This window comes from Medicago sativa, chromosome 2 (assembly GCF_051527215.1).
Source record: "Medicago sativa cultivar Bolivia chromosome 2, Bolivia_mono, whole genome shotgun sequence".
NCBI lineage: Eukaryota > Viridiplantae > Streptophyta > Magnoliopsida > Fabales > Fabaceae > Medicago > Medicago sativa.
Window position 1 is genome coordinate 77,219,790 of NC_140750.1, and position 21,828 is coordinate 77,241,617.

At 32.3% G+C, this 21,828-nt stretch overlaps 2 protein-coding genes and 2 long non-coding RNA genes across 4 annotated transcripts; 2 read left to right on the top strand and 2 right to left on the bottom strand.

Moving 5' to 3' along the window:
* Positions 1-212: 212 nt before the first annotated feature.
* LOC146950943 (outer envelope pore protein 16, chloroplastic) lies at positions 213-2,492 on the bottom strand. Its single transcript, XM_085746909.1, has 6 exons — positions 2,237-2,492; positions 2,103-2,154; positions 1,851-1,882; positions 1,006-1,039; positions 848-915; positions 213-527 (listed from the first exon to the last, which is right to left on the bottom strand). Exons 1-6 carry the CDS (start codon positions 2,348-2,350, stop codon positions 387-389), a joined length of 441 nt encoding a protein of 146 aa, XP_085603035.1. The 5' UTR covers positions 2,351-2,492; the 3' UTR covers positions 213-386.
* A 6,032-nt stretch (positions 2,493-8,524) lies between these two features.
* Positions 8,525-11,411, top strand: TPI (triosephosphate isomerase). The gene is made up of 7 exons (XM_085746910.1): positions 8,525-8,647; positions 9,186-9,261; positions 9,819-9,942; positions 10,169-10,253; positions 10,389-10,521; positions 10,695-10,789; positions 10,964-11,411. Exons 1-7 carry the CDS (start codon positions 8,609-8,611, stop codon positions 11,171-11,173), a joined length of 762 nt encoding a protein of 253 aa, XP_085603036.1. The 5' UTR covers positions 8,525-8,608; the 3' UTR covers positions 11,174-11,411.
* A 4,960-nt stretch (positions 11,412-16,371) lies between these two features.
* Positions 16,372-18,989, top strand: LOC146950945 (uncharacterized). Its single transcript, XR_015027747.1, has 3 exons — positions 16,372-17,287; positions 17,478-18,278; positions 18,355-18,989. It is a non-coding gene; the product is annotated as an uncharacterized LOC146950945 (long non-coding RNA).
* Positions 18,990-19,736: 747 nt separating this feature from the next.
* On the bottom strand, positions 19,737-21,826 carry LOC146950946 (uncharacterized). Its single transcript, XR_015027741.1, has 3 exons — positions 21,665-21,826; positions 21,012-21,592; positions 19,737-19,840 (listed from the first exon to the last, which is right to left on the bottom strand). It is a non-coding gene; the product is annotated as an uncharacterized LOC146950946 (long non-coding RNA).
* Between the last annotated feature and the right edge of the window lie 2 nt (positions 21,827-21,828).

The following is a 21,828-nucleotide window of genomic DNA, read 5'->3' on the forward strand; positions in this document are numbered from 1 at the left end:
GAATAGTCAATGTATCTAACCTATAAATGTGACTTGATACATTAACTATTTAATGTATCTAAAAAGTTGTTTTTTGCTTATAAATGTGACCGGAGGGAGTATTTGTTTGTCACTACAAATATTGGATGAAGTCCTTCAAGTGAAGGACTAGAGGTAGCAACATGTTGTAAACTATAATAAAAATACACTTGCATTCTTCTTTATCCTTCTCATTTGCTTTGTAGTGTTTACTTTATTTTCTTTCAAAATAATTACCCTCATAAAGTTTGTTTTAAACAAAGGATTGGACGATCTGGTTAGAAAATGATTTAAATGGCCAATAGTAATACAATTCAACCCCTTTTCAAACATGTAATAATAGCAAAAACACATCCAATTCAGTTCATTCAGGTAAAGTGGTTTATGAATTCTGCAGCAGTGGCAATTGCAGCCCCTGTAATGGCATCTACTGCAATCTTGTCTTTTTTGTTGTTGCTGGCTGCAGATACTAGAGCCCCTGTCACCGCACCTCCGATCATGGCATTCTTCTGCAGTACATCAAAAGACAAAGGGAACAGAGTGGTCCTTAGGTAAGACTCTCAACTGAAAAATAAAATTTAAATTGAACTATAAAATACATGTTGCACCGTCTAAAAGAAAGTGTACACACATTTAACACCCAGCTTTTACAAATTCATTTCCAAACATGATGCTTGTTAATAACAGCTTGAAATCTATGAGATTAGATGCCATCATGTTAACGACAAGTCCAAAAATAAAGTGTTTTCTCTAGCACAGAATGTACGATAATATTAAGTCTATTTAAAGAATTTTCAAATTTCAATGACCACCCTATTGAGAGAATTACCCAGTCTCTGGTGCCACGGATCCTCTCTACCCCGTATTCTGTTCCAACATATACGCCGCCTATAGCTCCTGTGAGCGTAGAAAGGAAAATACATTAAATAGAGCTAATGTATTTACTAGTTGAACTTGCCATATTACATAATGCAACACAAGTCTTACCCCAGTATGCACCTTCCTTGCACATCTTCTTCAGCTGCAACAAGACTATCTCTCATTAACAAGGAACAAAACATATTGTGCTCAACAAAATATCAAGTAAATCAGCATTTTAGTCCTCAAAATTGTACAAGCTGGTTCTACTTAGCCCCTCAAATTTACGAAACAGAAATTTAGTCCCTTGAATTGAAAGGTTATGTGTAGCACCACATTTCAAAGGTTATATGTTGTCTTGATGTAGCAAAAGACTATGTAAGTGAATATGTAAGTCTTTCATTGACTTTGATAGGAGGGACTAAATTGATTGACATTCATTAATTAAAGGGACTAAGTTGCTCGATCCTTGCAATTCCGAAGACCGAAATGCTTATTTTACTCACATAATCCCATGCCCTTTTGAGAATTTAGATTCTCAAAGTTCATGCACTCGTACAGCTGCCGATCTATACTGACAAATCAAGATTAGATGACTCATGTATCATCATCTTTGCATTTTGGACCTATTTATCAAAGTCTGAACGCGGGTCATCCAATTTTGATTTGACAGTTAAGATCATGTTATTGCGTCAAATGTGTGATTCCCTAAAATGAGAGAATCCAGATCTAGAGGTTTCCCTGCCATTATTTTCCCCTAGCTAAGACTAAACCTCCCAACACTCTACTCTTAGATAAGCTATGATGAAAAAGGAAGCATCATACACAGTTAAAAATTACCAATCTGTAAAATACTCACAATTAGAAATGTATAAAACTGGAAATATCAGGATAGATTTTCAGGAACTAAAAGTCACCCCAAAAGAATCAACCATGATAACAACAATGTTAAATACTTAAAATAACAAACTTACAGTTTTCTCAAAATCATTACTTGAAACACTTCCTGGAACAGACATGTTTTGTTAGTCAGACAAAGATCTTCACAAATCAAAACAATACTTCAAAAAGAAAAAGGAAACACTGAAATTTAACACATTGATATTGGTCTATAATAACACAAATCTAAACAAGGAAACAAATAAACAATAATAAACCAGAATCAAATTTTTCATCTTTTGACAATTTTAACAAAAGGGCTATAGCAAAAGTGGAGAAACACTAACTCTTTCTGACAATATGAAAGGTATCCTCTGCAAGTGCCCTTGTAGCTGCAACCTGAAAAAGAAGAAGGTTGGTTGGTTCAGATAGTTTAAGATAAAAGAAGAAAGATAAACAATTGAAAAAATTAAGAAATTACAGTTCCAATCTTCAAGAAACCATCAACAGCTAGATTAAGGAAAGGATTTCCCATGTCTATAACCACATCCACCTGTGGAGAAGACACTGACCCGGAAATTCTGCTCCAAGGCATTTTTCACACTCACTTCTTTGTTACTTTCTTGTTTTGTTTAGTTAACAGTTTGAGTGTTAGGGAATGTAGTATCTAGCTAGCTAGCAAGGGGTTGCCCACACAAAAAGATGATGTTGTGATTGAAAGTTGAAAAAGCAATCCTGTCATGCATAGGACATTTTTTAATAATAAATAAACTGACGGTTTATAAACGAGGATAGCTTTTTTAATAATATAGAATGATACCCAACAACCCTTAGGGTATGTTTGATTTGCTTAAGAAAGTTTAAGGAAAGAAAGTGAAAGGAATGAAAGTATAAGGAAAGAATGATAGTAAAAAGTGAGAAGATCTTTTTAGTTGTTTGGTATAAGAGAAAGTGAATAGAAAGTGGAAGGAAAGAATGATGTGTATTTTTGTAAAAGGACAATTACATCCTTGAAAAAATTTAATTACATATGTCATTTTAAATTAAATATTCTATCTATACATTTAAATATATTTTAATTTAGACATAACAATTTAAGTATTTTTTTCCAGTGGGTGAAGAAATTATGTGTCAAAATTATAACTTACATGTATGCTTGTACATACATGATGCAAAACGTGAATATGGCTTGAAAAAAATGGCACAATGCTAACAATATATTACATCAAGGGTAATTTGGACATTTTCTCATAAAGTGGGTGCCTTTTCCATGTTTCCGTCCATAGAGGTGCAGAAAGGTTTTGAGCGTGGGTCCCACCTCAAAACTTTATTTCCTCTTCTTTTTTAGGTGTTGCCAAAGGGTGGAAAGTTACTGCATCCACCCACTTTCTTTCCCATTCCTTTCTTTCCTTTATTTTACCATGGTTCCAAACGCACCCTTAGGAAAGACATTGTCTAGTCCAAAATTTTCTTAAACTATTACCTATGTATTGAGATGAGATGAGATCTGAACGAATTTGTTTTCCTTACAAGACACTTCAATCAATTTTTTTTTATCAAGTAATCGAATGATTAAAATCCACTCATATAAATGGATGAAGAAGTTGAGGTTACCTCAATGTCTGAATATTATAATACATTATGTTATCAAGATTAAAATCCACTCATATAAATGGATGAAGAAGTTAAGGTTACCTCAATGTCTGAATATTATAATACATTATGTTATCAATTGAGTTATACTCACTGTCTCAAGTAGAGACAAGTATTTGACAAATGAAGTCTATTCTAGGGTCGGTAGCCTCGTAAAGTTGGTGGTAGAGATTAGTCAATCTCAAAAATAGTTTACACATCATTTATATTTATAAAATAAAATAAAATTCAAAAAAACGAAAATAGTTTTTAAAAAAAAATATGAAAAAATTTTAAAAAATTCATAAAATCTGACAAATTCAAATTATTTTTTTAAATTAAAAAAATCGAAAAAAAATCTTTTTTTTCAAAAATTAAAAAACATTCAGATTTTTTTCAAAATAAAAAAGTTTTTAAAATTTAAAAAATAAAAATTCTGGATATAAATGTTTTTAAATTCCAATTAAATAATCTGGAAAAATTCTATTTTATTTAAATTTTTAAAATCTTAACTTCATATTTTTTTCGAAAATTTTAAATTTAGAAAAAATTCAGATTTTTTAAAAAAATCTTGAAATATTGTTCCAGAATTCAGACTTTACAAAATTTTTAAGATTTTTTAATTTTTTAAATTCTAAATATAACTTTTTTAATTCAAATCAAAATCTTAATTTCAGTATTTTTTTTCAAAAAATTTTAATTTAGAAAAGAATTCAGATTTTTTTCTACAGTTTTATTCCTGAATTTTTATGAAATCTTTTTCGAAGTTAGGAATATTTAAAAAAAAAATTTGGAGCTTAATTTTCAAAATAAAAAAATTAGACAAAATTATATTTTTGGAAGTTTTTTTAATTTTAATTTATATTTGGATATTTTAGAATCTTTTTCGTAATTATTTTATAATTTTTTGAAAATTTCAAAATATATTAAATTTGAGATTTTTTTTAAAATATTTTTCTAAACTTAAAAAAATTATTTCCTAATTAATTCGTTTTTTATAATTTTTGAAAATTAATTTTCATATTTTTAAGTTTTTTTAATTATTAATGATGTGTAAATTGTTTTTTACACGTGGCAATCAAAAAATAAATAAAATAGAAAAAGAAAAAGCCATGTAGCTGCCATGCCAGAGATTTTGCTGACTCAAAGGGTTCGGGGGGCAATCTTGAAGAATCTTTATTTTACGAGGACGAAATCTAAAAAAAAAAAAAATTACAGGGGGTAAAACCAAAACTGCCCTATATTACAGGGGGTAAAGACCTATTAGCCCTTAAAATAAACATTTCAATTTAATATTTGAGCCGTTAAAAATATAATAATTAAATTAAACATTTCAACCATTAAAAATAAATAATTATACTTACTTCAATGTCGCTCCAAAGCCTGCACGGGACATGTGTATCGAACGACAAAAGAAGTGACAAGTCAGACGGGCTTTCGAGAAAAGAATCTGGTGCGAGTGGAGCTTTCGGTACCCCATGTTGGTCGGGATCAGCCTCCTCCTCGTGGTGTGGCTCCTCAAACTGTTGAAGCTGATCATAATGCTCCTAAGGATGCGTGTAGTGCTCCTAAGCAGTCTAGTAGTACGAGTCCTCTTCATAGTGCAGGTTAGGGTCCAATATTTGAGACGCATCTGTCCGGGACGTCCCTTCCACGCCACTCTTATGTCCTCGTCCCCTTTTAGTAATAGGGTCTGTAGCCATCCTCTCCCTGCATGCACTCGGTCATTGTCTCCTTTCTGACATTTTATCAAACACTTGGAGCTCAATCTCTACATTATGGATTCATTGTTTTATTTCAATCTTTAAACTATCACATTGCACTCAAACTTACTCTAATCAACATTTGCAGTCCAATTTGTAAGTAATTTGATCATTAACATCCAAAAAAAACTTACAATTTCATCAACCCTAAAAAAACTACCATTTCACAACTTTACTAAAAAAAACCTAACATTCAAAACAAAAATACTGATGCAAAAGGATAATGAACACTTACTTGTAGTTGAGGTTGAAATAGAACTTCATTTGTTTGAGTTTGATGAAACTCGAGATTGGAGGAAGAAAAATTGTTTTCTTTTAGACACAATGGTAGAATCGTTGTGGTTGTTCTGTTGTAAAACAAAACCCAGTGGCAATTAGCTGCCGTTGATAAGGAGAGTAGCTAACTATCGTTGGAGGAAGCGAAAGTTAATGCAATTGGTAACGAGTGGCAATTAACTGCCTCTAGGTTAATTAGGTAAGTTCTCTACGTTTGTGGGTCAGGCAGGTTGTCCCATAAGCCGTTTTTTAACATGGTGTATTAAAATTCATATAAAAATAATAAATAAAAATAAATAAATAAAAACAAGCTATTTGTAATGTTTAAGCATATGTGACGTCCTATTGAGAGAAAAAAAGAAACATGTCATGTCATGCGCTGACATGCTAAGAAAATGTGATGCTCTTCAACATATAAGAAAATAAATAAATGAATCAGCATGCTGCATGACGTGCCATTTGTATTTCTAGGAAAATATGCATGGCGTGCTAATTTTGTCAAACATCAGCTAATATATCAATAGAAAAACATAATCTATTGTCCAGCAAATGTAGCTTGATTGATAACTTTATGGACATTGATTTGTAGAGGATGAAATTTGAACTTTAAATTTTCCATTTTTCTGCACTTGTAACACATGAGTTTACTCATTTGGTTACTTGATAAGAAAAAGAAAAAAACAAACAAAATAACAAATAAACTTGCTCCAACCCATATTTAGTTTAATATCGACATATTTAAACCATAAGAATTTTAATTTGAGATTTTTAGATTTTTTAATTGAAGAAGACGAAGAGAGTGAAAGTTGATTAAGGAGCTGATACATGATTTTTTTTTTTTTTGAGAATTTTACTTTTGATTTCATGAAGGGGGTAATGATGATGATGATGGAAGAACAAGAGAAGTATAAATGATTGTCATTGATGATTTATCGCTAGATTTTATAGACATTCAAGATCTAATAGTTTCTTTTTTTACAAAAAAAAAAAAAAAGATTAAATGGTTCAAATTATAAAAATAGTATGAGCTTATAGGACTAATGCTGGTTCATCTTAGACATAGGAGTTAAAAAAGTTTATCGAAACAAACCAACTTCACTAACGGAGGAGCAATTAAGAGAGTTAACAACAATGAGTTATGAGATCAAAATAAAACCATAAATAAGTTAAGAGATTCAAATATCTAATTTAACCTAATTTTTAACGTTTTTGTGCCCAAAAAGAAAATACTCTTGCTGCCCTATCCTTCATGATCATGGAAATGCCAACTATTATTTGGTGCATAGTTGCTGACTAAAAGAAGCGTTGAAATGTAGCAGGAAAATCTAGCCTCCCTTCGTGCGTGGTGGTGGGTGGTACCAGTATTTTATTTGATATTGTCTGATCATCATCATGCTTTGTGGCTGCCATTGATCTATTCACAAAATATCACTTATATTTTTAAAAATTTGGATATTTCTTTTGGACATACCATAAAAACCACAAATTTATGTGGAAAGGATAAGGTACGAATCAATAAAAAGGTCACTTTTGAAGATACTCGTCCATGTCTTGGCCAAAGTAAAGGGTGTATATTTTTATATGAATTTGAAGAGTAATAAACTGGTTTGATGGTTTGAAAGAGACATAGGGTTGAGTTTGATTGATCATGAGAGTTCATGCATTTAGTTTATCCTCGAACAAAAAAAAAACATTTGTTATTAAAAAACAACCAAATTTGTATATGAATTTGTGTGACTATTGTAATTCACCGTTACCATTTGTCATGTTGAAGTCACTGTCTCTCATTTATTGAAATTTATAATAGCCACAATTTTAATTCATTTTAAAAAAAAAAATATGAAGTTGATCCAATTTATAATAGTCACTGTCTCTCACTGAGTTACAATACCCCTGCTCCAAGTCTCCAACCAACGGATAGAGGGAAACGCATGACCATAATAAATTAATATAATTGAAAAAGTTTCCTCAATTTTTTCTTTTGCATCTATTTGTGTTAAGTAAATAACTTAACTCATCTAAAATGGTTTTTTTAACCGGTCACCCAAAAGGGTTGTTAATAATATTCACTATTGTCAACAAAAAAAAGTAAAATAATATTCACGTGTATATAATATTGTTAATTATTCAAAAAAAATATTGGTAATTAACAGCTAATATATAAATTAACTATTATTACTTATTTTATTTTTTAAAGTAAACTCTTCACTCTAGATTAGGTGAATCTTTGTATAAAAATACTAGTAAAACAGCTTAACACTAGTCTATAAATTTTTTGGTAAGGACAATCCAGCATGTATAAAAATTGGAATAACCTCAATCCAAATAATTAAATGCAAAAAATAAAAACTTCAATCAAATATATATGTTTTTTTTTTTTTGAGCAATCAAATATATATGTATAAGAAATATTTTATTATTTCAAATATTTTATTTTATGGTGATGAAAATAATTTCAACTACATTAATTGTTAAAATAAATTTTGATTAAAAGTGATTTTAATGTAAAGTAATTTTTGTACGAATAAACGTTTACATAAATCTGACTTGAAAAATAACATGAAGACTAAAAATATTTTTTGGATTTAAAAACTTCAAATCTCAACTCCAAACCAAAATTAAATCTATTTTTCCCTAACCCGTAGTAATTAGAATCTAAATTAATTATATTTAAAAATACTCAAACATGTCAAAATGAATTTTATTATTGAAAGGTCAATCTTAATAATTAATTGTTAAATTATTTATTTTCTGCTTCATTCGAGTTTGAAGACCCTCAACTCCTTATCTCTAGCTTATTACGATTTTGGTTTCTACTTGTATAAAAATTATTTTCGTAAATATAAAAAGTTGAAAATACTTTTATTTCTTTTTTTATATAGAAAATGGAGTACCTTTTTACTTTTCTTGGTGAACCCTCCTTTTACCTTTTTTTAATAAACTCTCTTTTTACCTTAGAATTCTAATGGATATTTTTACCAATGGTCCAATAATAATAACTTTTTCTTTTTGCTCAAGAAAAAAGAAAATGCTTAAAGCATATTCTTCTTTGGTTCATCTTGCATTATAAGAGCCTATTAGGACAGGACAGGACAGTCACTAACATAAGTTGCATCTAGTCTAGAACAACAAGAAGAAAAGGGTTTTTCAGTTTTCTCGTAGAAATCATCGAAATCAAAAACATGGGCAGAAAATTCTTCGTCGGTGGTAACTGGAAATGCGTATGTTTCAATCCTCTTTTCACTCTCTTCACTCTTTTCGTTAATTTGTTTCGATCTTAATTTCAATGTAATATCTAGTTCTTCACTTTTCATCATCGATTTTGATTCTAACCTATAAATCTTAATTCTGAAACTATGTTAAAAATCAGATCGGAGTAGTTTGTTTTCACTGTGAAATTCATGTTGGATCGATTGATTTATGATACCCTTTTTCCGATCTAGTTAGTTTTTAGTTGTAGTGACACGTACATGTTGACACCGGTAATAATTTGAGAAAATCATAGAATTAAACGTAATCATATGTGTTAGTGTCGTCTTGGATCAAAAGTGTTGGTGCTACATAGATCCTTATTCCATATAGGATATGCTCAAACAAAGCATGTAACTGAACTTTGTGTATAGTATACCATGTTAGCATTCATAATTGCCTTGTGGAACTGTTTTTCTTTTTAGGATTTTTTTTTTTTTTGTGTTAGATGATTGTATATAGACTATATATTTCTGGTGATTCATATTGGTTGGGTTGATTTTGTTGCAGAATGGAACCACTGAAGAGGTGAAGAAAATCGTTGGTACTTTGAACGAGGCTCAAGTTCCCGGAGAAGATGTTGTTGGTGAGTCTTAGTGGAATCTTGTTGAGTTTTTATCTCTTTTTGTGTTAAACATTTGATACGTAGTTCACTCTTGTCAATGATCTATTATTCTAAGTAAATTTCAGTATTGATTTGGATTATGTTTCTAATCAGAAAATTATTGAGTACTTGAAAGTTTTGAATAAGAAATTTTTTTCCAAGAGGGAACCGCATATTTACGTAGCAGTAAAGCCCTTTGCATTATTAAAATGAGACTTAAATTCATTATACAGGCATGCATGGTGCTTGCTATGCTTGCACTATGTATGTGATTTGTATTTTGCATCTGCGTTTTTTTAGTAACGAAATTTGCTTATCTATTTGGCCCTTAAATTTTTAACTAAATATCAAGTTTCTGGCAACCACTGAATTCACTGCAGTTGCCTTACTGATATTGCAATATCCTTTTTTTTTTTGTATCTCTGTATTTATTTCTCATACTATTTTGTGTCGTCCAACAAAAATTATTTTTATTGACGTCTTGATGATGATGTTGCCAATATTTGCATGTGCTGACAAATGTTTTTCTGGTTCTACAGAGGTTGTTGTGAGCCCCCCTTATGTGTTCCTTCCCTTTGTGAAAAGTCTACTTCGCTCTGACTTCCATGTTGCTGCTCAAAACGCTTGGGTTCGCAAAGGTGGTGCTTACACCGGGGAGATTAGGTATGTTATCCGTACTGATCTTCGATTTATTTTGGTGCTTTGCATTTAGTTTTTATCATCACTGCCGCAAGGGTTTCGGTCTTTTCGTATCCGATTGAATCATGTGTCAGAACTGTTTGGTTTTCTTTCTCGTTTTGTATCAGTGGTTTATTAATAGTGTGGCACATGATCTTGAAGTTTCTACCTATCGTTTAATTTGTGTTTGTTATGTCTTTTCTGTTGACAGTGCTGAAATGCTTGTTAATTTGGATATTCCTTGGGTTATTCTTGGCCACTCTGAGCGAAGGCAGCTTCTAAATGAAACAAATGAGGTACAAACTTTTTTGTTGTCTCTGGGTATATTTTTGAAATTCCCCTTTGTGCTAGCTGTGTATGACTTCTACTTTGCAAAGTTTAAATTTTACTAACTATACTTGCCCATTTTACTGCTTTATCATCCGCTACAGTTTGTGGGAGACAAAGTTGCATATGCACTCTCACTAGGGAGGAAAGTCATTGCTTGCATTGGGGAGACTCTTGAACAACGTGAAGCTGGTACTACAATAGCTGTTGTTGCTGAGCAAACAAAGGCAATTGCAGGTATTCTATGTTCACACTCTCTTTTTCTTTACTCTATGTGAGTTGATGTTCTCACAAAAAGAAAAATTCTAATCGCTCTTAATCACATTACATATTTCCATTATTTGATTTATTTCATCACTTGCTGTTTTGCTGGCAATCAACATTCTTACTTACCTCAATTTTACTTGCAGACAAAGTATCAAACTGGGATAATGTTGTTTTGGCATATGAGCCAGTTTGGGCCATTGGGACTGGAAAGGTTGCTTCTCCTGCTCAGGCTCAAGAGGTAGTATTACCTATATACTGTTTTTAAAATTTCATTGTTTTCATATCTTTACTCGAGTCAAATTAACCCTGTTGATACATCTCATTCTTTCTACTATCTAGTTGCTCATTCTCTTTTTGTAGAAGTAACTTGTTGATTGTGTTGTCTTGATAATATTGATGGTTTTTTGCCTAGGTCCATGCTGCTTTAAGGAAATGGGTTCACGACAACGTAGGTGCTGAAGTTGCTGCCTCTGTAAGGATTATCTATGGAGGTTCTGTAAACGGAGGAAACTCCAAAGAATTGGCATCTCAGCCTGATATTGATGGATTTTTGGTTGGCGGTGCTTCCTTGAAGCCAGAGTTCATTGACATCATCAACTCTGCCACAGTGAAGAAGAACTGAAGTTTGTAGCTAGTAATTGATATGCTGCTTTCCAAGCTGCTTCGGAAATTTCTGTTTGAGTTTCGATTCTGTATTTTGTGACCAATGCTTTGAACTTGTGTTTAGTACTCAATAAATATGTTTTCCCTTTACCTCATCGGTGGGCGATGAATTGGATTTTTGTTAAGTTTCTATGGATAAGTCGTGACTGCCATAACATTTGGTTAGTAATAATGCCGAACGCCCGTGTTTTACTTAACTGTACGTTTATCGCCATTGTCTTAGGTCTGATGATACTTGTGTTGTTTGGATTGTGTTATGTCTTGAGGATTTGGACCCTTGAGATGAGAAAAAAGAAATGCAGTTGTTTTTACTAAAACCGGAAGTGAATTGTCGTCATCACAGAAAGGACTCTCTGCTGAACAATGTTCTAGGGATCATTATTATAGCTTATAAGTGTATTGAATCAATTTGGCGACAGACCGGTTGGTTACGGACAGGCTGAACCCATTGATCAAGGGTTATTTTTGTTCATGGAAATTCTGTTTTTCTTCCATAAAGAGCTAGCATGTAGTACGTTATGACATGACAACAGTTCTAGTTGTTTTCTTTTTTTAATATTATTACTATTATTATAAACAAATATAATAGGGGAGTGGGAAGATACCTATGACAAAAATCGTTAATTCATAAGTAAATCTCTCTCTTAACAAAAATCGAAGTGGTAAACACCACTTCAACTTATACATTACGAGGTTTCAGGTTTAAACTTGGGTTAAGACGTTCAACCTAACAATTTTTTGATTGTCGGTTGAACTAGATTCTATGGACGGACCAAAGTCTTTGTTGTAATAACTATTGTTTTAAAGTTTTTCTGCTTCCCAAGAAAACAAATAATATCATGGGTTTTGATAATTTTACTCCTTTTATTTTATGCATGAATGAACAAACTATCCAATTCTAGTTACGAGTTCCATAGAGATAGATCGACTCTTTCTTCGTTCCACAAGTTTTGATGTATACGTAGATTAAAAAATATTTAATTAATGTACATATGTAAAATAAGCTAAAAACAATTAGTCCACAATAGTCATCAAACGCACACACACACAAGTAAATAAATAGAGTTCGAATCCCAATCACAACTTCTGACTTAGCAATTTCGGCATTTTGGTCTTGGAGGTATTAGATGAGTCGATTAGTGGAAAGAAATATTTTTTTTGAACAAGCAAAAATGGAATATATATATTAACCACAAAAACCAACCCTCTAGCACAAGCTGTGCCAAAAGAATTACTGAAGGAACAAAGTATCAGTTACACAACCAACAAACAAACCATTAAGTGGTGCCCAAACTTGAAACGAACTTGAACACCACCTATCCGTGCCCAAGCATTGAAGCTTCTATGTGCGTCTCAGATTGTGGAAAGAAATATAATCTTGATTGAAATTAACGGACAATATACATTAATATTGCCATTAACATTAATTCACCCATTTGCTTCCCTTGTAAACAACGTTCTCAAACCAGTAAAAGAAACAACGTTCTCAATGCTTGTTCACAGTCCGTACGTGTATATGGATTTCTGTTTTTCTTTTTTAGCAAAAGCTAATTAATGTTCTCAAAATAAGAGTTATTTTTTTTTATTTTTTTATACTTTATCAACCCATTAATGCCCTTGCAGTGCAACACAGGTTAGCAGAATTATTTTTCGGAAAGTCCAAGCATTATGCACAAGTACATGTTTTTTTGGTAAAATAATCTTGAATAAGCTGCAAAGACATTGTTATGATAGGGCCGGATTCAAATCCCGAATTCCTTATTTCTTTACACATATATGTGTAACTCTAGTCATATTAGACTACTTGATCAACAAAAAAAATTCTTGAATATGGTTCATATCTTAGAAATTTGTGGCGGCCAATTATTGGACGCTGGTTTGGTCGCAATAATGTAAGGCTCACTCATCTATTGGCAGCCTAGCCTGCATGTGATAATACTTTACAGCTTACTATACCACTTTTTCTCAAAAAAAAAAAAAAAAAAAAAGCTTACTATACCACTTACTTACTCCCAGCTTTTCCATTTCAAGTCTTAATGGGATGAACTAAATAGAGGTGTTTGCAAATTGGATTAGATCATAATTTTGATCATTTTTCAGTAGAAAAGTATTTGATCTAATTCCTTTGTTTCCTTATTTGATCACAAATCCTTCGATCTTATATCATATCATTGTCAACTAAAATTGTAGACAACAAATTAGATACAAAATTATCATTGATGTCCCTATCCACAAAAAGAAAATTGGTCACGCAACGCCTATACAACCCACTACATGCATTATTCAGGTCAAAGCATGATTTTGGACTGGTTAAATCAAATCCATCTTCACTCACTTTAGTTTGCATTTCCATGTCACGAGTTGTTTGATTTTCACAATCTGTAAAGTTATTTGCTATTATTCCTTGCTCAAACTTTCTTGGCTTAAAATCCTTTGAAAATATTTTGAATAATTAAATGAGCTAATAAATTTCGTTAATTCCTACCACACATATTAAGGTTTTGAAATGATGGTATACAATAAAAAAAGCTAAGCTAATAAAGTTTTATAATATTAATGCTATCTCGTTCCATTTAATTTTATCCTATGAAGCACAAACACTCATCCGATTAGGCGTGTCCCTGTGTCGGACATGTGTCGTGTCCGACACCGACACTTGTAATTATACTGAATTATGTGATTTTTTCAATTTATTAGCTGTGTCGACGTGTCAGTGTCCGTATCGTGTCCGATATCCGTGTCCATATCCGTGCTTCGTTGTCTCACTTTAAACATGCCCTTAAGTGAAAATATGTTGAAGTAGGTTGGACTGAAACTCTATGGACAACAATTTTCTAGAAGGTTATTCTTTATTAACATATTATATATTACTATGTAACTCTCAAATATGGCATACAAACCTAATATGTGGTCTCAGTTTTCTGTGGAAATCTCAACTGCCTTACCTTTGATTCCTTCCTTCCCTTCCACTACATAATGGTAACATGTGAATACTGAAATAAATCTTGTAAAGTTGCTAGCCAGAAAGACACACGTTGGGCTAGTTTTCTTTAGATTGAAAATTGACTTCGTAAAAGGTAAGATTTCGGTTATGAATGCATGCATGGATATCCATTTTTTTCTTCAATAAGTAGAGAATTTCATTAATAGCACTGTTTGATGCAGCATCAACATATTGGATATACATTTTGTACATTGCATTTCCAAATCACGGGTTGTTTGAATTTCATGATCTGTAAAGTTATTTGAAGTCAAAATCATTTCCCTGTGAAGTACGGACACGGTCACGGACACCGAACATGAAACTAACATTTAATCCGAGGAATATTCGTGCTTCACAATCATTTTCATTTCTCTCATCTCCTAACAAACTAACTACTCCGCCCGTCCCGCAATAGATGACCTATTTGACAATATACAATATTGATTTAACATACTTTGACCTTATTTTTCTACTAATATACAAAGATAAACAGTATCATGTAAGATATTGTTGGATTCGTCTCGATGAGTATTTTTAAAATATTAAATTTTCATAATTTTTTCTAATAGAGAATTGAAGCTATTAAAGATAAAAAATATGCATTGATATGTGTGTCAGAGTCAACTGTGTCAAATAATATGGGACGGAGGTACTAAGATTTATTATAAAAAATTAGAGTAAAAAAAACATAAACTAATTAAATTTTAAATGTTATTTCACTTCACTTTGTTTTACTTCATATCATTGATTTAAACAACTAAGTGATTTGACTTTTGAGTCAAGTGGTTATGAAATTTCATCAAAAAACAATTCTTTTGAATGAACCATATTTTTTAGTCAAATTTTACTTTATGTTATACTAACACAACGGTCAACCGAAAAAATGACAATACCAAAAAAAAATGTTTAGTTTTATGTGGGAATATTTTGGTGCTTATGATTCCTTACTCTTATTTGATAACATAATCGTAGAGTGAATATCTCTAAGTTAATGCTTAAAATCGTACAAATTGTTTTTTAGAATGGAATTGTATAAATATAACTTCTCATATTATCAATATTTTAAATCAATTTTTGAAATTATAAATGTAAATCAAATTTTCCCTCAAAAAAAAAATGTAAATCAAATCCACCCGACTATTGGTATCTACATGGCCAATTTTTTTTTTTTTTTTTGTAGTAGCCGGAGTTTGAACCCTTATATTAATGCATTGTCCAACCAACTGAGCTAAGCTCACGAAGATATCTACATGGACAATAATTACATTAAACTGGTCTTGTAAAAAAAAATTACATTAAATTGGTAATTTTTTTTCCCTCGCTCTCTCTCCTCCAACATGGTAAATTGGTAATGCCACTGATAGGAAGATCAATAAGACATTCATCTTTAAATAAGACTTCAACTTTGTCGTCATCCTCTTCTTCAATGATTTCTCAACAAGGACACAAACCATTTGAGTGTGAACTATGAGATATAGTGGAAGGTGTCAAGGGCATTTGGTGTTTCAAATTTTAGTTCTTTTTTTTTGGTGTCTGGGTTTCGAACTTCGGACCTTGCATATATTATGCATTGTCCTTATCAACTGAGTTAAGCTCACGAGGACGTTTCAAATTTTAGTTCTTTATTGCTTTGAGCGCATATTCCACTAATTTTATCAAATATTACAAATTTCATATGTTACTTTATCAGTTATCAACTAGTTTATCCGCTTTTTACCATAAGCTTGTTCCCCTTATTTTTTACAAAAGCAAACTTAAGCATAATTACATGCCTAAAAAAATTAAATGTGACTAATGTCTTTTTTCTAACTAAACATGTAACTAATGTTACAATAATAAATAATTAACAATTAATATTTCACCAAAATTAATATTTTAAAAGGCAAATGTATGATACTAATTCAATTTTCGCTTACCGTCATGGTTAATTAATTGGTTCTTCATTTGTCTTCCATTTTCACTAAAGACATTTTTTTGTCATTTCCTTTTCGTACGAACAAATCCCTCTCTTTAATTGAGCTTAGTTCCTTTCGGTGGCATTTAGTATGCACAAATGTAAGATTTGTGCACCATGCACAAACAACAAATATATGGACAGCTGGCGGGTTTGGTCCTTGGATTACCTGCTACAAAAAAAATCATTAATAAAAAGGAAACATATTATAATAGAAAATATTGGTTTTATTGTTTCTGCTGAAGACACCCCCCAAATCTGAAAATGGAGAGGAGCAATTCACACATACACACCCACATACATCGGTCCTCACTTCAGTCTCCTTTTCTCCCTCCTTCCTTCACTTGAATCTCACATTGAAGCACCATGAAAATACAACACTATCCATTGAAGTACAAATTTTCAGAAATTGTTACTCACCATCAACCTACACATTAACTTAAATTTCATCTTCTTCAACAAGATTGTTCAATTTTATTTCACTTTCCATTGAAGTTTGGAGATTGCAGCTTAGTTTGGTTTCTAGATCTGGATTGATTGAAGCTGTTGGTTGATTTCTGAAATAGTATGTATACTTGAAATGCTTTTTGAACAAGCTGGTCACCATTCAACCTAGCATACACTTCAGTGTTCCCCATTTTCGATTTGTTGTTCTTCAGTAACGCACGACCGTACGCAATTTTGACACGGCGGTGTTGGTTTGCACTGGAGGATTAGATTCCAAGAAATGGTTGGTAATCGAGACTTCTCGAACCCTTCAACTCGCCGGAATCGCTCGTCACGGTTGAGTCATTCACTTTCAACAAAATCTTTAAGCCTTAGGTCAGGAAGCTTAAGGAACTTGAGCTGCCAATACAACACTGAAGCCGATGGTCGAATTGAGATAATCTCGAATAAGAAAAATCCTACTCCAGATGGATATTTCATCTGATTACTCAAAATGAATGCGCCCGAGTGGCCTTACTCGATAATGGGAGCAGTTGGATCTGTTCTTTCTGGATTCATTGGTCCAACTTTTGCTATTGTTATGAGCAATATGATTGAGGTGTTTTACTATAGAAACTATGCATCCATGGAGAAGAAAACTAAGGAATATGTTTTCATATACACAGGTGCTGGAAGAATGATGCTTGCAGGTAATGACTTATTTTCTTCATTAATTAATATCAACTATTAAGAATGTTTGGAAAATAGTTTACAAATGGTTAAACAAGTGTTTTTGTGCTTGAAAATTCGTACAATTTTCTTCGAACATTTATTCAAAACAATATAGTCTTGTAAATATTGAAATTGTTATTTTTGCTTTACCTATTTTGAGGAATGAAGTTGGATGGTTCGATGAGGAAGAGCACAACTTGAGTCTTGTTGCAGCTCGCCTAGCCACTGATGCCTCTAATGTAAAGTCCGCCATTGCTGAGAGGATATCAGTAATATTACAGAACATGACATCTCTTCTCACTTCTTTCATTGTTGAATGGAGGGTTTCTTTACTCATCCTTGGAACTTTCCCTCTTCTTGTTTTAGCAAATTTTGCTCAGGGACATCTCACTCTAATATATACATCAATGCATATAAATTTGTTTAACCTATATTAGTCTAGAAATCATCCATTTGACTCGATCGTGAAATTTTGACCGATTGTCTGATCAAGACGAGACCACTTACATTCTAACTTTGGTAAATGGATTCAAAATATAAAGTCAAAACGTGAATCGTGTGATCTTGATTAGATATTATAAATTGACAACCGTGCTTGATTAGATAGTATAAATTGACCACTTACATTCCTGGCATTGAATGTGTTATTTTTCTTTCTAATAGTATACCCAAGTTTGTGTTTTCTAATAGTAACTCTATAATTGATCAAGAGGATATGTTTCTTCGCAAAATTAAAGAGATCGAAAGCAGCATTAATGGTTCAACACCAGCCAAGGGTTTTAAAAAAAAAAAAAAAGAAGGAAGAAGAGGTACAAAACGTCTCAAAGGTTTCATAGAACAATGTTAGAAGGGTAAAAATTGCCAAAAAAAAGCACAAATGGAGATTTAGGTAATTCACAAATGCAATACGAGGTGCTCAACACAAGTGGAGCTATCTGGCTCAATGATGTACACAATAGACCTTTCATGGTAAGCTAATAGCAATTGGAGTGTGTGAATGAACTAAAAAATGTTCACTGATTAAATATCTTTAATGTTTATGCAGGAAGATAATGCTACTTTATGTTCTTTTGGTGAAGATAATGCTACTTTATGTTCTTTTGGTGAAGATAATGCCACTTTAAGCTCATTTGGTACCACTAGTTTTACTAGCTTATTGGTGAATGTGTTGTCATGGAGGTGGTTACTTGGTAGAACTTCAACATCGCAAGTATGTTTTATGAGTGGAGTTGGTGTCCACGTCTCTGCCTCCTGAGCTAACTAGTTGCTGCCTTGCTGCTGTGCTGCTGTTTTCCCGTCCCAGCAGTGTTGGTCTCACCGTGGCAGCTTTGCTGTTCTTCTGTCATGACAGGTCAAGCAGCTGATGATGCTGTCTGCGCCAGTCCAAGCAAAGGTTTAGGGAGGTTTTTGGGTTCCTGGTAGTCCGGTTTGAGGCAAGGCTATGGCTCTGAATTTTGATGATCAACATTAGATTTCAGAATCTTAACTTTGGTCATCTTTTGGGGTTCAATTGTGTTTTGTCTTTGGTGTTATTTCCTCTTGGTTGTAGGTGTGTTATTTTTGTCGGATGATGTAACGCTTATAGGCGGCATCTTGTAGTCCTTTCCTTTCTCCGCCTATTTGCGTCTTGCGAAGGGTCGGGTTAATGATATTTGTCAATTCAACAAAAAGAAAAAAAAAGTGCACTTGATACAATCGTAAACAATTTGACTTGTGTTATTGATTGAGTATTATACTTTGATTTAGTGTTCTCAAATGTACTTATGAAATTATCATTAGAGATGCACAACACAATGAGATTTGGTATCAAATTATGAATAGATGGTTATTTGTTATGGGGTCTGCAGTGGTGTTTTGGATTTCTGTTATGGCTGCTTCTCTTTTTCTGGTTTTTTGGCAGAAACATGTAGCAGTTCTGCTGTTAAAACAACTTCAGTAGGCCTAGTTTCTGGTGTATAGTGCGTCTGTTTTAGCGGCAGTTTGTTCAACTTCATAACATTATCATATTAAGCATTATAGTAGACACTTAATTTATCGCGGCAGTTTGTTCAACTTCAGAACATAACCATAAATATATCCTCAATTTCCAGAACAAAAGTCACTTAATTTATTTAATAAGAAAGTTTTACATTATAGTAGACGTAAATCCCTTTTACAAGCATTGATCCAACTTTTACAAACAATATGACAGCATACAATATTCCTAACTCAAGCTACTTATAATTAAATTATATCCTCTCAAAGCCACAAATACATCCCTTCCAAAGCAGCAAAGCATTGCATCACTACACCTAGGATAAGATGACCAATTCAAGCCCCATCCAAATCTACAGTACCAATTCCCTGTCAACATATAAATAAGTAACAAGGTTAAAAAATATCTCTGAAATGAACAAAAAATGCAGAAACAGTGTAAAAAAAGAACAAAAAAAATGTAGAAAAAAAGTTAAACTGATAAATTGCAGAAGATTTCTGTCATGAGAAGCATATGGGTTGTCCACCACCCTGTCAACCAACACTGCGCTGCCCACCTTCATGTCATGAGAAACAAAAAAGGTTGTTAATTTGAAGGGAAAAAATCCATCGATGCCTTCAACCAAATAATTCCAAGATATAGCAATAGCGTTGGCTAGACAGAACCATTGTCATATTCACTGCAACCATTGCCATATCTGTAATACCCGTTTTTTTTTTTAACCGGCACACAGGCAAACATAATTCTTTATTTTTAACCGCCACACAGGCAAACATAATTCTTTTTAACCGCCACACAAGCAAACATAATTCTAACATAGGAACTGGATATTAATTTTTGAAGAAATGATGTCACAATCTAGGATATGCCAAAATTTAATTAATCTTTCTCATATATACATTAATGCTATTATATCATATCTTGATGAATTATCTCAGCACTACCTGCTTGCACTTTTTCTTTTACCACTAACACAATTAACTAGTGTTCTGATGAATCAACTGAACTATCCATACCTATAGAGTACTCTCCACATAAATATTTATAACCTCACATATATTAGCTACTTGGATCATAGTGTATTTCAGGAGAGAAATCTAGCTGCACTACCTATTTACTATGTACAGGAAGTGAAATCAGAATGAAATTAGAACGTATGTTCCTATATGATATATGAATCTTATAGCTAGTACATTCATACATGAAGTCATATTTAAATTTCTATATCAGAATGTCACTACTCCTGAAATCATATATATATATATATATATATATATATATATATATATATATATATATATATATATAAAAGAAATAAAACCATATTCCTAAAGTCATAAAGCTTATGCACTAGAATATAATGCCTCTCTACATCAGAATTGGAACTTATATATCATCTATATCAGTACACAAATACATACCTTAACAGTCAACACAATAAGTGAAATTAAAGTTTTATTTGGAGGCATATGATACACAAAAATCATATATAATATAATTAAACTCTATCTCTCACCAATATTCAGACTTTACTACTTTTTTTTTAACAACTAATTATATTCAAAAAAGAGAACAAACCACAAGGCAGTGGCAATAACTCGAGATTACAAGGGCAGAAAGGCATCCCACGCAGGCACCTAAACAACTGCCTACCATGCTAAAGAAAACTAAGCACAACAGTATGAACTATAGCATAACAGCACCACAGCATCCAAAGAAGAAATTACCTCAGCATCACTTTTCTGTCCTTCAATATTCTCGAAGTTGAAGGAATTTAGATTGCACTAAGAATGAAATGCAGCTTCTTTTTCGCATCCATTCTCACCAAACCATATGAATCAGACTCAAAAATTAAACAAGTCTTGTGCATCATTTTCATATTCATTCTCCACATGAGAAGTAGATTCCAAAATTAGTACTAAATCCATGAAAATTCATTTTCTCAAAAAATAACTTATATAAAACTAAGCATCAAGCATCGTTCATAAACAAACAACAGCCAATGAGTCATTATACCTTTGTATGCATATTCATATATCCATCATGCTAGCTGCTTAAAATAAGGGTAGCTGTAACAAAATAATCATTCAGCCATTAATCTCAAATCTAACAAACTAAAGGAAATCAAAAAGCAAAGCCAATTTATATTAAGCTCCATCCAATCATTGAACCACATCAGAAAATAATCAAGTTTCATCCAACTCCCTCGCTCAAATTAAAACAGATACTTCGGTAAATGCAGAGGCGAAGGCAGGTTAGCCACATACTTAAACCGTTACAGGAGATACCATGTCATTGAAATAGCCAACTGTTACAAGAGATACCATGTCATTGAAATAGCCAAAGTAAAATCTAAGGAATGTGATGAAAAAATAGCCACCTTGACTGATTGTATTTCTCCGGAGTAGCTTCAAATGACCCTTCCCGTTTTGACATATACAAATCATATAAGATGGGACACATTCTTTCGACTCAGCTGGTTTACATTCTTTCGATCAGAGATTATGAAGATGAAGAAAGAGTGAAAGTCAACAAGCGTGAAGC